The sequence below is a fragment of the Mus caroli genome, unplaced genomic scaffold (assembly GCF_978045245.1).
Source record: "Mus caroli unplaced genomic scaffold, Mus_caroli_1 scaffold_20, whole genome shotgun sequence".
NCBI classification, from domain to species: Eukaryota; Metazoa; Chordata; class Mammalia; order Rodentia; family Muridae; genus Mus; species Mus caroli.
The window spans coordinates 43,424,465-43,441,351 of record NW_028227275.1 but is presented as its reverse complement, the minus strand read 5'-3'; the positions used below and the strand labels follow the sequence as shown (position 1 = coordinate 43,441,351).

The following is a 16,887-nucleotide window of genomic DNA, read 5'->3' as shown; positions in this document are numbered from 1 at the left end:
GTTACAGTTAGGTGTGAGTCACAGATTTCTGACAGGGATGCTGGGACTTGAACTCTGGTCCTGTGGAAGTGCTTTTAATGCTGAGCCCTCTCCCCAGCCCAAGAAAACCTGGTAAAATGTGGTCCTCAACTACTCACAGTGAGCTATGTGAGAGCTCTATGTGTGGGATGCAAGGCAAATGCCAAACCAATGCTAAGCATGTAGTGGGCTTTTAAGTAAGCTTTCTTGAGTAAAACAAGACAACCATGATATAAGCTTTCCTGACTAGAGAAAAGATTCCATTTCAATTTCTTGCTCTTTTTCTAGAGAACATAATTGAACACACTTGTCAGGAAATGCTGTCAATGTGTCAGACACCTGCTGGTAAGTACCAACTACACATGTCTTATTAAACTTTCATAACCCAAAGTGGACAAGATGGCTTCTAGGCAAGTAGGTTTTGTTACTGTGTGTTGTGTTTTCTGCACTCCCTTCCTCGGTTCTGTAAGATGAGTGCAGTATGGGAGTTGGTTCATGCCTTTTGTAGTCAGCCCCTCATCATTCCAGAGAATTTCTCTAAGATGAGGGGTATGTGCCGTTCATCCTCCCATGACACCTAGCAAAGTGCTGAGCATGGGGGAACTCACAGATAAACAGGGTCCATTAAAGAAAACTCTGCAGTGTCAGCCTCTTATTCAGCCACTTAACTCAGTGTCGTCGATATCTGAAAACCGTCTGTAGTCACTTATTTTATGAATTCATTTTTCTACTCTGGGTTGGCTAAAAATTTGAAGGCACAATTGTCTCCTCGGGCACTATTTGCCAAGGATCTGAGTCAATGCTACGTAAGGGCAAATGGTGACAGGGTAATTCTTATACAGTTCTTTAAGAAGATGACATGTAAAGTTTCTATTCTGCAAGCCCTGGCAAAACTATGAGAGACCCCATGTGCCCTGCTAAAAGCTTATTGTTCCTTGTCAGTCATGGGAGGCGGCGATGAATTTTAAAGGGAAAAGAAGATCATCCACGCATATAGATGTACTTCCTCAATGATAGCGCTCATGCAGAATTGAAAGCTGAAGCTTTGGCAGGGTAGGTTTGGAAGCATCCATTTGACAAGTCTGTGCAAGAGATGTTCTAATTGTGAGGACAAGGGAAGATTCACTGACTCTCAGCAACAACTACCAGAAAGTTGCTTGTTAATGGAAGAGGAGGAGAAGGAGGAGGAAGAGGAGGAGGAGGCAGAACGGGGAGGAGGAGCAGGGGGAGGGGAAAGGGGAGGAGAAGAAGGAAGAAGAATAAGAAGGAAGAAGAAGAAGAAGGAAGAAGAAGAAGGAAGAAGAAGAAGGAAGAAGAAGAAGAAGAAGAAGAAGAAGAAGAAGAAGAAGAAGAAGAAGAAGAAGAAGAAGAAGAAGAAGAAGAAGAAGAAGAAGAAGAAGAAGGGGAAGAGGAAGAGGAAGAGGAAGAAGAGGAAGAAGGAGAAGGAGAAGGAGAAGGAGAAGGAGGAGAAGAAGAAGAAGAAGAAGATGTTGTTGCAGCCACCACAGTTTTAGGAAGGAATACAAGGTGCATTAAAGACCATATAGCACATGAAGAAATGCCTTATTGGTGGAAACTGAATTAACCAAGTCATTTTAAGTCCTAAGGTTATGACAGCAAAGATCTAACAAGTTTATCTGACTTTTAAAACAATAGCTCTATACAATCTAAAATGAAATGAAATTTGAAATCAATTTTTCAAATGCAATGCATTTTTGTTGTTGTTGTGTGTGGTGGTACATGCCTGTAAAGTCAGCACTTGTGAAGCTGAATTAGGAAGACTTGGTTTGAAGTTAGCTTGGAATACATAACCTAGGGTACATAACAAAACTCCATAGGAAGAAAGGAGGGTGGGAAAAAGGAGGGAGGGAGGAAGGAATGGCAGGGGGAAAAGAAAAGATTCTAAATGGTTACATTGATTGATTAAACCATTGATTAAAGTTGAACCTATCTCTGTACTTTGAGACATCTCAGACCCTTGAATGTACTTTTAAGTCATCAAAGGCATCATAAAATAAATGGCAATTCTTTTGTTTATGGCAGAAAAAAAAAACAAACCAAAACTAAAACTTGTTGTTTCCCTCCTTATTGTGTTTTGAGTTTTATGAAGTAAGTGACTTCTGGAAAAAAACTTGAGCAAATAGTCTCTTGGTATTTTCTTCTCTTATACAGACCATTCATTAATATCATCTGAAGGGTCCCATAGGATCACTCAGTAATCTCAAATTGATTAAACCTAGGCGTGTGGGAGCATGCAGACTCTGTCAGTATTTTGCACGATTAGGCAGCAGTTCATCTTTATTGCCTTGTTCATTTCGGGTGCGAATCTGATTAAGACTTATAATGTTCCCAGATTTGGCATGTTGTCAGGAACTCTGCAGTATGTTTTACAGGCATTAAAATACGATCTTGTGAGGGAACTGCTAGCATTTATCTCCACTGAATGGATGAACTAACTGATCCAACAGGTTAATTTTAACATGAAGGAGGTAAAAAAACAAAAACAAAAACAAAAAGCAAAAACCATACTAGAATCCACACTTCCCAGTCAGAGACCCTGCATTCAGACTCTGGGTTCTTTGACCACCATGGTTCATTATGCATGCTTAACAGTTTAGGTTCATTGTGCATAGTCAAAGCAATGCAAGTGTTTTTTGAGCACTGATAGCAAATTAACATGTAAGTCATCCATACATTCCTCATCATTCATTCTTTTTGCACTAAGTCCCTCCTTTGAGTATTTTGCACACAATACAGGGTATTAGACTTTTATGGAGGAGAAATCATAAGATGAACAAGTAAAATACCACAGGGTTTTAAAGGGTTCGTGGGTCTAGGGTATAAAGGAAGAGCAGGCAGAATGCTCTGTTAGGACAAGTTAGACAAAAGGTTGGAGTCTCTGTATGTGGAGGTCAATGAACAGAGCAGCCTTACTGTGCTCCTGGGGGAAGGAGGGCTTCTAATGCAATGGCTCCAAGAAAGAATGAAAACAGCACCTAATAGAAGACAGGTATAGGAAAAGCCACAAGAGGTTTCAATCATAAGGGGAAAAAGAAATGAGGCCAGGGAAAGGAAGGGAATGCAGAGTAAGAAGAGGGATTCATCAGCTATTCTATTTAATCTACTTTTATGTTTTTTTATATGTGTGTTTGGCCTTCGTGAAGCATGGCTGTGAACCACGTGTATGACCTGATGTCTGCAGAAGCCAAAAGAAGACTGGACCCCCTTGTATAGATGGCTGTAAGCTGCCTCGTGGGTTCTGGACATTGAACCTGGGACCTCCGGAAGAGTACTCAGTGCTCTTAACTACTGGAGTAATACCTCCAGGCCTACATATTCCTTCTAAGATATGAGAACTAACTGTCTGAATGTATATTTGCAAACACAGGGGACACAGGGAACCGAGATTAAGGAAGAGTCAGATGTGTCAGAGAAGGCAGAAAGGAAACAGGTAGCTGAGCTTCTTAGAGAGCATTGAGGGCCATGCTTTGACTTTGATAGCTTTGTTTTCTCTAATGTAAGTTGGGGGAGATAGTGCCCTTCTCACAAGATTAAAAGTTAATAACCCATTTGGGGGCTCAGGTGAGTGACAGCAGTGAACAGATCGGCCAAAATATTACAATTTCATGTGATCATTGTCATCAAAATCATCTCCATCCTCCTCACCTTCATCCTATAACATTCCCATTCATTGACTCTCATCCAAATTATATGACTGTAAAAATTATACCAATTTTACAGCTCCTTGACACAAAATAAAATGCACTCCCAAGAAAGAGGGAGGGAGAGAGAGAGGAAGTTGTCAACTATGATATGGTTTGTTTAACACAGTTTCTCTGATACAATTTTGGCACATTAATTCTAAAGGTGGTATAATAAATTGAATCAATTCTGATTTTGTTAAAGTGTTTGAAAGCCCTGCTAAATTCCACTGATTCAAATGTTTATCTTACAGTAAATAAATGGGGAGCAGTTTGAAAATCAATACTTGGTACATTTCTGATTAGTAAGCAGCAAAAATGGACATGATCAATACTTGGAAGCCCTGAGAGAAAAGTATTTATTTCCTCTGTGAATAGATTTTGCGATGCATGTCCTTCTCTGTCCTGCTGCCTGATATTTCTGGTGGTCTGGACAGTGCTTCTGCGGTCTTCATGCTGCCTGGGATCACTGTAATCTACTCTTGTCCCCCCCTAACTCGTCCCCACAGATGGCATGTTTACAGGGCATCTGCCTTCCTTCCAGTGCCTTTCTGTAAGAGAATGGAATGCAAACCCTCTCTGTGACGTGGAAAAGCTCGTTAGCTGGGCTTAGACAATCCTACCTTTCTACCACTTTCTGCTCATACTGTTTCTATGACCTGAGGTACTCTTCTGTCCTAGAAATACATTGCAAACCTTTTGCTATTCAGCCAAACCTTTTGCTATTTGCAAAAATCCTTTGCTATTCAGGGTTTTTGGTGCCTTCTGTTCCTTCTGTGCAGAACATTCCTCTTCCACATCTTCACAATATAAGCTTATCTTTTATGTCTGCAGATGCTGCCTCCTCAAAGGGAATTGTCTACTCTTCCCATATAAAGTAGTGTTGTCCCTTTCAGCTACCAACTATATTTCATTCACCACATGCATCTCAGTTGAAATATTTTTGTGGTTTCTCTGAATTTTATCTAGGTGATGTAGTATATAGACAATTTATTCCAATCCCTGTAGGAAGTGTAAAATGTAGGTAGGAAACCAGTGGGCCAAAGTGACTTAAAGTCATGGTGAAAGCTTTCCACCAGTTGACTGATGGCATCTCTTTACCTGTCTTTGTTCCTTAGGTCCTCCAGTCACCAACAGCTCATCTATTCTTTCTATCCAGACCTCAGAGAAGATAAATTTAGGTTGCTTCAACACAAGAAAGTAGTCAAACTTTTCATTTTTCTGATAAAATCTACCCAATGTCAACTTGAAATGTTGAATGGTATACTCACAGCTATCTCGAGAAACATCCTTTGGGAAAATAAACAATTTGATACTCGGTAGACACAGACACATAGAGAGAATCACAGTAAAACTGCAGATGCTTTAAATCAGACACACTTACTTTATTAGAGCAAGAGGAACTGATGGTGTAAGTAGACAGAGGAGGAACAAGGCAAATGACCTCAGTAACGAAGCTCAGCGAATCTGTGCCAATCTGTGCCATGTTATTTCTAATCTACCTCAAAAAGTAACCTGATGGAGACACCTAAATTTCTGCAACATGGGCATAACCTAGTTGTGAAGGATGAGGGACTAAGGACAAAAATAAACAGTACTTTTGGAGAAGATATCTTTTTGCTAAGAAGTTTTATTGAGTATGTACTATATTCAGCCAGTGTATTAATAGCGTTATGTGGATTATTTATTGTCATAAATTCTCTGCAAGTGAGTAGTATATCATCATACCACTTTAGAAGACGTGATGGGAACAAGCTATTTGATTTAGTTTAAGTCAGAAGTAAATGAGGGACACTAGACTGGACGTTAGCTTACCTTGAAAGCTTCACTATGCTAAATACATAAAAACACTGTCCAATCAATTTTGCCTTATTTCAATGGTTTATTGCTGTCATTTTATATTGAGATGGGAGACAGACCAGAAGATAAATCTTCCCTTTTAGGAGTTACTGCTTTTGCTACTACTTCAGCTCTAAAAGTTAATGGTTCATCTTAAAACTGAAGTCTTTTTTTTTTGTTCAGATTAAATCCCAGGAAGATCTTTAAAGGAATGTGGAATAATAAATCGTGCTATCCTTATTCTTTTGGTTTTCAATGCTGGATATTGAAGCTAAGGCCTCATGTGTGATAAGTACATGCTTGACTACAGGGCCTTATCCCAGCCTCTAAATGATGGTACTGCAAAACTCCAAAAATTTTGAAACAAATAAAACAAATGAGCCCTATTTTTATGGGGTACACTAGAATGGCACCCATGGGATCGATGCAGAGATGCAGTGTGATCCTCAGTTGGCAGGCTAATGTGGTTAAGGTTAGAGAAGATGTATCTGCACCCAGCATTCAATGACTGACTACTTGGGTGGGGAAGTCCATTATTCACTGCTTCCTAATATACTTTTTGTACATGACTTATCATTTTTTTTTGCAATTGAAATGGGCTTAATTTTTTCACATCATTTATTTCTAAATAATCCTATGTGTCTGAATGGTTCTTCACATACGATTGGTTTCTAAGTCTAACTTTAAAAAGGAAACACTTTTTACAATCAAAGTGGCACATTTTTATCTGCTTTATGCATTAAGATTCCAGCTATTTTATATTGAGTTACAGATTCTGTAGTCAAAATAAGTTTTAAAACTTTGTTTTTTGGCACCTTATTACTTACCCATATGCCTGTCAGTCAGTTAGCAAAACTACCTATTAGGCTTGGGCATTCTTTATCTGCATGGGTATAACCACAAGGCTATGTGCATTACTAATAAAGGAATTTTTAATACTTTTGGAAAATTCCAGGATGCTTTTTTTATGAGTGCAATGCATTCATAATTGGAATATTTGAACTAAACTCAAATGGCCATTTTACTGATGGCATACTGTGCAACAACAGTAGTTTGTAGTTCACAGCTTTGGCGACGAAACACCAGACAGCTTAGGTTATGTTCATTTGGTATTAAGCACTTTGAAAGGAAATTCTAAACAATGGGTTACAATATTATCTATATGTTAAAAGTAAACAAAAGTAGCTGAATATGGACAGAACTAGAAACGAAAACATCTTCACTAAGCCTAAATTTTTTTCTTTGCTAGAAAGTGCTTACAAAACAAGTGGTTTTTCACCCTCAAATCCATTTCAGAATAGTCATAGGATGGCTCATGTCATGCTTTTGCTAAATATATAACCTAGACTCACAAAAATATGCACCACTCAGTATAATTTTTATTCCTGCTCAAACATGCTAATCAACTGAATGCATCCCACTGTTCCAAATCTAGGCTGAATCTATGAAAACATTGTGGTTTGTATCATACATAGTTAACTAAATTTGATGCAACAAACATTTCCAGGATGCTCACTAGAATTCAACACATTCTCTTAGTTTTGTAAAATCCATAAATATGTATAATGCGCATGTTCTGCTTTCTTGGGACTTACACGTATGTGAGGAAGTTAATCCCAGAACAAACTCTGATAAAAATCACAAATATGATTTGGCTTTTAAGGCAGAGAGCTCAGAGTAGTGTAGTAATGATAGATAGTCCATCCCAGCCTGGGCTTAGAGAGGCTCCTGGAAAGAGAGGGCTTTCCAGTAGGGGACTGAAGGATTTGGGGTTGTCCAGGAAAAAGAGAATGTACTGATGGACAATGAAAAGAGTGGAGGATGAATGCATGCAAGACCATGCAGAGAAAGATGAGGAAGGCAAGGGATGTTAGACTCAAAACAATGATGACATTCAGGGAACCTATAACCTTTATGTAACTCAATGTTCTATTCATTAGTTGGATGAAAGACACTTCTTCTGGCAATGCACCCCTCTTTCTACAAGTTCCAGCATCTTTACATTTATTTAATTTAAGACAATTTAAGATCTGTAATTTGAAAGTGACATTCTATTACAATAGATTATGGAGCTACATTTTCTGGAGCCAGTGGACAGAGACTCTTTCAGTGACACCAAATTAAAATGGTAAGTTGCCTGATTAGAGAGATCTGGCAGTGACAGAAAGATAATATTGCCTCTGGACAGAAGTTAACTAAGTAGGACAAAGGGGACATGCCAGAAGGACTGGGCTGGGCGATTTACCAATACCAAAGGGAAACTGGGAATGCCCACTCAATCACCCCACCTTAGGAACTTGCTTCTCACAGTGCCACTTGCACATAAGTAATTACTCTATGTTCTTGTTGTGGCTCAAACACCCAACTAGACTGTTCATGGCAGAAGAAACACCAACTGAATTTGTTCATAGAATAGAAATAGCTCAGGATACTAATGCTCAAGACTTCTCTCCAGTGACCACTCAGCCCGTGAGCTTCAGAGATCCTCTAGCTTGGAGAATGTCATGCCTACAAGCCCTGCATGTGAAATTCTTCACCCTAGATGCTTTGAACACCTACCATTCTCACACCGTTCTCAAAGGCTTGCCGGGTGAGGGGAGCTGGCCCATCCACAGTCTTGCCATCATCATCTGGTCCCCAGCTGGCACTGTAGATGTGCACATGCTGTGGGTTGTAGCTGACAGACTTTGCCTCCACCATGTCAGTGACATCACCATCCAGCATTCTCACACCTTCAAAGCAGAAAGGAGCAAGCTTGTTACTTATCTCCAGTAGATGATGCTGACACAGCCCACTTAGACAATTTTGAGGAAGAAAGAATATATAAAAGAATTTTTAAACTATTCATTCATTCATTCATTCATTCATTCATTCATTTATAATGTGTACGAATATGTCTGCCTGGATTTGTGTGTAATATGTGCAAGAATCCTCGGAGGCCAGAAGAGGGCACTGCATCTTCTGGAACTAGAGTTACAAGAAGTAACTACCATGTGGTTGCTGTGAACAGTATACAAAAAGTAGGTACCCTTAACCATTTTGCTCATCCCAATACATTTTCACTATCAACCCCAGAAACTAAGGGGGAAATAAATAAAATAGGTCACTCAGATGTACTCTGATGTCTCTAGCAATCAAGGGAACTCAGGAACCCACTTTAAGCACAGCTATATTGTTGTTCCTCCATGTGTAGCTTTGTTCTTGGTGACATCAGTTACCCATGGTCAACTGGGGTCCAAAAGTACAGCTTGGAAAATTCTAGAAATAAACAATTAATGTTTCAGGTAACGTTTCTTACAATATTTTATCATAACTGTTCCATTTATTGGTTGTTGTTAGCCTCTTGCTATGCTTAATCTGGAAAATAAATTACCACAGGTTATAAAACAAGGACTAGGAACTGTCTACTTGAGACAGTCACTGGGAGTCTGGATGAAGGGAGGCTATTGTACTCTAAGTCTTTCATGACCTTATCCTGGTTTGGAATGCCACTTTTCAAATTTTAGACAAACTATTTAGTAGCAAATAGGGCATTGGAACCAGGTACTCACATGCCTGTAGAAGTCTGTAGTCATCTTATGATATCCTTCAGTCCACTGAAGGAATTGCCTTCAGGCCTAATAATGAAGTTACTAGGGTTTAATAGAATGCTGTCTTCCCCTTGTGTGTGGCAATGACAATCATTTGCTGCTTACTACGGTGATTATGGAGAGGGATGGGGGAAGGTTGCCGTTCACATTTCAACACTGATTCATACTGCATTGGCTAGATCTTTATATCTATGCCCAAGTTAGATTATATGTGACCTTATATACATGTATGCATAAATATATGCATATCTATCTAACTTTGTATGTATGTATGCATTCATGCATGCATGTATGTATGTATGTATATATGCATGTACATAGATATGCATCTACACACACATACATACACACACACATGCATAAATCTTGACTCATGGTAACAGTATCACTACATTCTTGGAATATAAATAGAGATTTTGCCACTTAGCATTTCAGTTACACTTAAAAGTAACCTTTAAAAGCATAGGCATTATATACAGAACTAAGACATTGTTGTTTGATGTTTCCATTGCTAGTTCTTCTTGACCCAGGTACCAATTCTGAGTTAGTCCAGACATTAACAGAATACATTTCTATGATCACTACTGGGCAACATCCACTCCCAGTCCCAGCAAGTCTGTTTAGAAAAATTGTATTTGTGACATATTGAGAATCTTGGAGTAAGTGTCCACCACTGTTCTGAAAATCATCTTTCACAAGAGTATTGTGCTGTCAGCCATTGTTGTGCCCTGTCATGCACAGAAGCACTAGTTTGAAAAGGATTCTGAAAAGCAGTTGGCCAAGAGCTTCCTGGCTCCTGTGTATATCCCTGGAAGTGTCCCATACCTCCAATCTTGGCGTTGAAAGCGATTCCAACGGTGCAGTGAGAGTTGTTTGCAGTGGCTGCCACTTCTCCGGCACAGCGGGTCCCATGCCTGCAGCAGAACAGACACAGTTTCTAAAGTAAGATTCTCCATTCTCACCAGCTCTATGTGTCACTGCCAAAGTGGTGAAGAAACTATCCAGCTGTGGGTGTTTCAAGAACTTCCTACCCAAGTAGCACTAAAACTTGTCTGTGGCAAATTATTTAGCACTTCATCATTTGATTTTGGGTTGCAATTCTGAAGATATTTATTTTTGATATCTTGCTATTCTAAGTAGAAAAATCACCCTAAAGGCTGAAAATTAACCATATAGCTTGTTGGGGACTGTTTTGTATTATCTAATAGGCTAACTGCCTATTAGGCTACACGTCTAACATGTGGCTACAGAATATCATCACAAGTTTTAATCTTATTTAAACCCGAATAAATTTAAAGACCAATAGTGGGTTTAGTACAAGAAATGTTAAAAATATGGATATGGAAATTTGCAGTTTTTTTTTTTTTTTTTTTTTGAGGCAGGGTTTCTCTGTATAGCCCTGGCTGTCCTGGAACTCACTTTGTGGACCAGGCTGGCCACGAACTCAGAAATCCACCTGCCTCTGCCTCCCAAGTGTTGGGATTAAAGGCGTGCGCCACCATGCCCGGCAAATTTGCAGTTTTTAATTCTATTTTTTTTTTTTTAGTTTTTGGAGAATTTCATGTATTATATTTATATACTTCCAGTTCTTCTCCCTTCTCCTTCCCTCCAGTTTCTCTTGGGTCTTCACATTTTCTCTCTAATTCATGATCTTTTCTATAGCTGCTACTGCCTCCTTTTTAAACTATAGTTAAATACAGATCAAGTTTCTCCAACAAAAATATTATAGAAATGTGATATGCTATATAATTGCAAAAATATTGCATAAAATAAATACCTTAGTAATTGTTTTAAACCAATTGTACATAACTTATTGAGGCACAGCAACATAGTTCATTTGTTCATTTTCATTTTCTTACAGTTCTTAAAAAATGAGGTCATTCCAAAAAAAAAAATGGCTTGGGATTAATCTTTTCTTAAGAAAGAATTCCCTGTTACTTTTGCTACATCTATGCTCTTTACTCAGAAAAACCTTCTGGCTGAAGCAAAGGTGTTGTTTGGAAGAAAATGGATGCATCAAGAGATTATCACACAGTGTGAATCGCGTTAGCCTCAAAAAGACATAATGCATGCTTTCATTTGTGGCTCCTAGATTGTTTATACCTGCACAAACCATACATGTATATCTCCATGACAAGCAGACCTAAGGAGGGGTAGCGGGGCCATGGATGGTATACATTCAAAGAAGATACTTGAAGAAAAAATGTTATTGTAAGGCCCATAACTGTGTACAATGAATATCATATGCCAATATAAAAAAATATTCTGGCAGAAACACCTTCTATCACCTTGTCCAAGAGCCTCAGAGGAGTTTCAAGTATAAAGAAGAAACTGTTCAGAAGTCAGGGTCTAGAATAGTATTGAGACAATTGCTACATCACCACTGAGCCTAGAGAAAGCCACTAAAACAGGACTAATGTCTGCAAGGCTGAGGAAGAGAGCTGAGGTTTCCCAAAGGTAGGTATGTGGTGTGTGTGTGTGTGTGTGTGTGTGTGTGTGTGTGTGTATGAGTGATGTCTGGTGCTCATTTGTGTCTCCATTTTAGAGGTGGGTGAGAGCACCCAGAGTATATGAGGTGTAAGGACATCTGTGGAAAGAGAAGACATACCCCCATCCCTATCCCAAGTAACTAGCTCTCAATCTTTGAAAACCTGCTCCACTACTTCTTAATTTATATTACTTCTGCTAGGACCTTCTTGTCATTATATAAAATTAATGTCTCTTCAGCTATAAACAAATTATAGTCATATAGGCATGTTTGCTAAAGACACAGTCCATACTGCTCTTTTCACCGAATAATGTCACACATATTCAGTGTATTAATATTAATCTGGATATGTTAGTGCCAAGTAATACACTGGATTATTCTTTATGTGGTAGTATAAATAAATAACGTGATTTTGTACTCATGTGGCTGTATGAATACATGCAGACATGCACAAATACTTTTAATATGTCCTTTTCCCAGAATGTTACCCAGATTTTTACTAATACAAACAAGAATATGAACAACAATTTGAGCATATATATCATTTACAAACTGAAGATAAGTTATAAGAAGTAGAATTACTAGACCAAAGTATACAGTGAGTACAGTGGCTAGAAATAGATAACCTTCAAAAAATGTAACTATGCTACATGAAAGCCACCATTAATATTGGTACAGGGCTGTGGAGACTCGGTTAGTAAAGTGCTTGCTATGCAAGAATGAGAACCTGAGCTCAGATCCCTAGAACCTATGTTAACAAGTCAGTGACAGAAGCACACGTCTGCAAGCAGATGTCTGGAGATTGCTGGCCATGCATTCTGCATTCAATGAGAGAGGGTCTCAAAAATCAGTTGGGAAGATATTGAGGAAGGCACTCAACATCTACTGAGCCTAAACACACACACACACACAAACACACACACATATACCAACATGCCATTATAGCTATAATGTATGCATGTGATACATATGCCAGAGAGAAAAGGAGAGGAAAAAAAGGGAGAGAGGGTGATTATAGACAAACTTAGATATCAACATGAAAAATGAAGAAACTATTTGTACAAGTTCTGTATACTAATACCTCTGTGCATGAAATTTTCAGTCTCATCTCTTTGCTCAGATGACATAAAAATTGCCTCTTTTTTTTTTTTTTTTTTTGGTTCTTTCCCTTGGGACATCTATTGAATGCACGCACGTGCACACGTGCACACATTCACCCAACATGCCATTTGGGATATCTTTGGGACTACTCAGTCATTACTTCTAGTTGTTTTGTGAACAGCTTTTCTGAAGCCTTGGTTCAAATGTCTCACAATGCCTTTCCTGTCATCTCTGTTGTAAAAAGGTTTCCATGTTTGAGAAGTGTTGCTTTCACTGAATGAAACTTTAGGTTGTCACAGGCAGGTTACTATGGATTCTTAACTATCCTTCCCTGCAAATATTTTTTATTTTTGTGCTCTCTCTCTCTCTCTCTCTCTCTCTCGAGTGTGTGTTTGTGTGTGTGTGTTGGGAGTATGTGTGCCGTAGGGACACTTGTGATGTTGTTCATCTTTTTCCATTTAACTTTATGCAGGCTGCTGAGATTGAACTCAGGTCTACAGTCACAGGCATCAAGCCTATTTACTTGCTGAGCCACCTCACATGCTCTGGTCATATCACTTTAATTAGAAAAACTAACAAATTTTAAAAGAACAATGATTACTTCTGTGAGTCCAAAACACAACTAATAATTTTGTCTTGATCCCAGATATTGTTAAGTCCGAGAGATCATTGGGCTTTATGTTGACTATTATCTTAAGTTGTAAGCTATTTTTATTCAAATTTCTAATTCTTTTGTGAGCTCACTGCTCAAATATTACATCGTATTGACTAATTCTGAGTGCTAGCTGAACAAATATGTGTAGCACATGCCTTTAATCCCAGCACTAGAGATACAGTGGGAGAGAGCAGAGCTCTGTGAGTTCAAGACCAGGCTGGTCTACATAGTAAGTTCCAGAACATCTAGGGCTACATAGTAAGACTCTTAAGCAAAACAAAACAAAGATATCTTTCAGTAGAGTGGAAGCCCATGCAGGGTAACTGCTCATTGATGTGTTCATGTCCAGTGACGTTACTTCCTATCAGAATGTTCTCCTACCACGTGGTGGTCCTATGAACAGATGGGTAAAGTCATCAACGCCATAGTCTTCTTTTCACAAACAACACACACTTTAAGAGTGTCTTGCCCTGGGTTGTCTGTGTGTCATACTCATGTCTAAGCTACACACGGTCAGAATAACTTTGAGTTTTTTTTTTACTCTATGAATAACCATTACTGTCATTATTCTATATGTATGTTTACAGTTACAGGTATATTCTTTGCTCTATTTCCGTTTGTAGTGTGTACTCTCTTATGGCATCTTTGAGGTCTAGCTCAGGGTTATTTGTTGGCTTCAGAAGAATGATGGAACTTGTTCATGAAGACAATTACACGCATTCAAGAGTTCTTGACCACCACCACCTTTCAGATGTCAGCCCACTGTCTCCCACTGGCTACTTCTTCAGGCAGTACGTCATTGGTTTTGACAATCTGCTTCTAGTCGCTATGCAGACTTTTCTTAGAAATACCTTAGAAATAATTCTGCAGAATTCCTAGCTGTTTTTTTTTCCCCCCAAAGGCTGCTTTTCCTCATTCCTTCCATGCTTCCCCTTTTGGGACAATGAGCTATCAATGTATATACAAGTTTATTACTTTTGTGGATAACTTCTGAGACATCACAACTCTCTCTTAATATGTTGTATTCTGTACAGCTCTGCCAGTTCTCTATTCTACCTCTCCTAATAAGCTATGCCGAATTTACTGTTTAATCCTTTCAAGGTAGACTCACCTCAATTTCTATTTCATTTTGTAAAGTTTTTTTTTTGTTGTTGTTGTTCTTTAAAAAAAAAAAACCTGGTGAGTTGATTGTGATAATCTTCTCTTAACATATTTTGATATTTCATTCTGTGGATGTATAAATTAAATACAAGGCTTATGAAATAAAAAAGTCCAGTCAAATTACTGTGCTTCCTGCTATGCAATCTTTCCATTTTCTAAACGTAATTGTTGAACATTCCATTGATGAAGTCACATTGCTTGCACTTTTGTCTTTTGTACTCTCTGTGGCTCATGTAGAAAGTTCATTCTTCCAATGAAAATTTAAATTTGTTTCTGGAGTAGTATAAATTGCAGGTATGATTCTTTCCTTTCTTCCTTCCCTTCTTCCCTCCCTTCCTTCCTTCCTTCCTTCCTTCCTTCCTTCCTTCCTTCCTTCCTCCCTCCCTTCTTTGTCTCTCTCTCTCTCTCTCTCTCTCTCTCTCTCTCTCTCTCTCTTTCTCTCTTACATTTTAAATTTTATTTACCTGTTAGTTCTTAAAAAGCTATACAGTCATTTGATTTCATGTGTCACCTACTACCTAGGTTGAGAATGTCCAACGTACCCACTGTTCACCGTCTATAGTCCTTTCCTCAATGAGGTAAAGAGGACAATGCCTATGGCTCCATCTTATGCAAGAGTTCCTTCTTCAAGCCTCATTAAACTATACTGTCATTGTCTTCCATCTCTCGGGTTCCTGAAACACATCTCCTATCAGGGTTAGAGCTGGTTGCTCACTGGAGACAAGCTTGTGCCCAGTCAGTGACTTGTATTTGTATCTTCCCAGAGAAATTCTCACGGTGTTCTGCTAGGTTAGTCATCCACAAAATGTCCTTTAGTGCCTTCTGGGGAATCTTGGAAGTACTGTACTAGGAGAGATAATACTGAGTGTCTGTTTTCCCACACCATTTAAAAATTGAATAATTAACTTGTTTCTACATTCCTCAAATGTAACAAAGGTTGGCATCAATTGCACACATCTTTAATGCACAGAGAATGCTCCATTGACTATTTTCTTACAATAAAAGTTTCTTTTTATTGTTCTTCATAATTATATATAAGCCATTTTCATGAAATAGTGAAATTATCTGAGGTGAACCCCCTCTTTCCTGCTTACACATGTTTAAAATAACAGGTAATATACCAGAGCATAATGTCGCCGACACAAATGACTACCTAGACTACATTTAAACAGCCCACAAGTTTTGGATGACAATGATGGCTTCCCCACAAAATACCAATGAACTTTTTACCTTACATCTTATTTAGACTCAGTTTTTTGACATGGATCTACAGAAAATCATAGGGGAAAAATTATCACCTTGGCTGGTTTGAAGTTCAAGTGTGCGAGCAAGCCTCTGAAGACCAGGGTAGGCAGCATCAATAATGTCAGCTAAACACCAGCATCAGAAACACAGCTCCGTTTTTCAGATGTAGTTTTATTCAAAGACCAGAATATATGCATTAGAGTGTTTTTAGTATAATGAAAAAACTTCAGTCTAGAAAATATACTCAATATTAAACTATCACATAAAGAATACCTAAAAAAGAGCTTAACTCCAAGGCACAGGTAGTAAGGACTTTTTAGTAATTGGGTGCTATTAGAAAACTGTGCATATTGATGACTTAAAAGAAACTGGACACTAAAAAATAAATTGGACATGCTAACACTTTAAAGGTGTTTTTTTTTTTTTTTTTTTGCAACTGCAAGAGGATTTTTATTCAAGAGCGCTCTTGGGCCCACGGTCATACACCACGCAGGGGTAGAGGACCATGGCACACCAAGTATCTGAGTAAGGGGGTATTTAAAGGAAGAAACCACAACTCAAGGAGGTGGGGAGGGCGTTGTTGGAAAATACCAAAATACCAGGTAAGAGTCACAAGGAAGTGCAAAGTCACAAGTGTCAGGTTATCTCTCAAGACAGTTTCTAAGAGCCCCTAACAATCTAAGAGCCCTAAAGGTGTTTCTTAATGTATCTTTTTTTTTCTTTTTTTTCTTTCTTTTTTGACTCTGGGAGAGTTTCAGGATTCTGGTAAGTGTGAAAAGTTTTGTTTCCCCTCAATAGAATGTTTAAACTCAAAATAATGACACCAAAACCTTAGTCCTTGTTCTACTTCTCTTTCTTACTCTATTTTATCATCTTCCATCCTCAGTTCCTTATAAAGATCCAATGTACTTTAAAGGCTCAGGACATTTTGATGGAGCTGCGTCACGTCAGGACATCTGCTAATCAATGTGAACACAGAGAGCATGGCGAGGAGGGTGAACAGCTTCATTCCCAGGTTGTGTGGTACAAGCTGTGATTAGAGGTTGTCATCGGCTTTCCTTCCTCCTGTGCTGTCTGCTCAGCACTCAG

At 38.6% G+C, this 16,887-nt stretch overlaps 1 protein-coding gene across 4 annotated transcripts in view; it reads right to left on the bottom strand.

Annotated features, from left to right (window-relative positions):
* Positions 1–16,887, bottom strand: part of Pcsk5 (proprotein convertase subtilisin/kexin type 5) — a 417,146-nt gene that overhangs the window by 243,007 nt on the left and 157,252 nt on the right. For all 4 annotated transcript variants that reach the window (XM_021151578.3, XM_029472674.2, XM_021151579.3 and 1 more), the window contains exons 6-7: positions 9,974–10,062; positions 8,118–8,290 (exon numbers count right to left, since the gene is read on the bottom strand). In XM_021151578.3, coding sequence (XP_021007237.1) covers positions 8,118–8,290; positions 9,974–10,062 — 262 coding nt within the window. The remainder of the gene's footprint in view (positions 1–8,117; positions 8,291–9,973; positions 10,063–16,887) is intronic.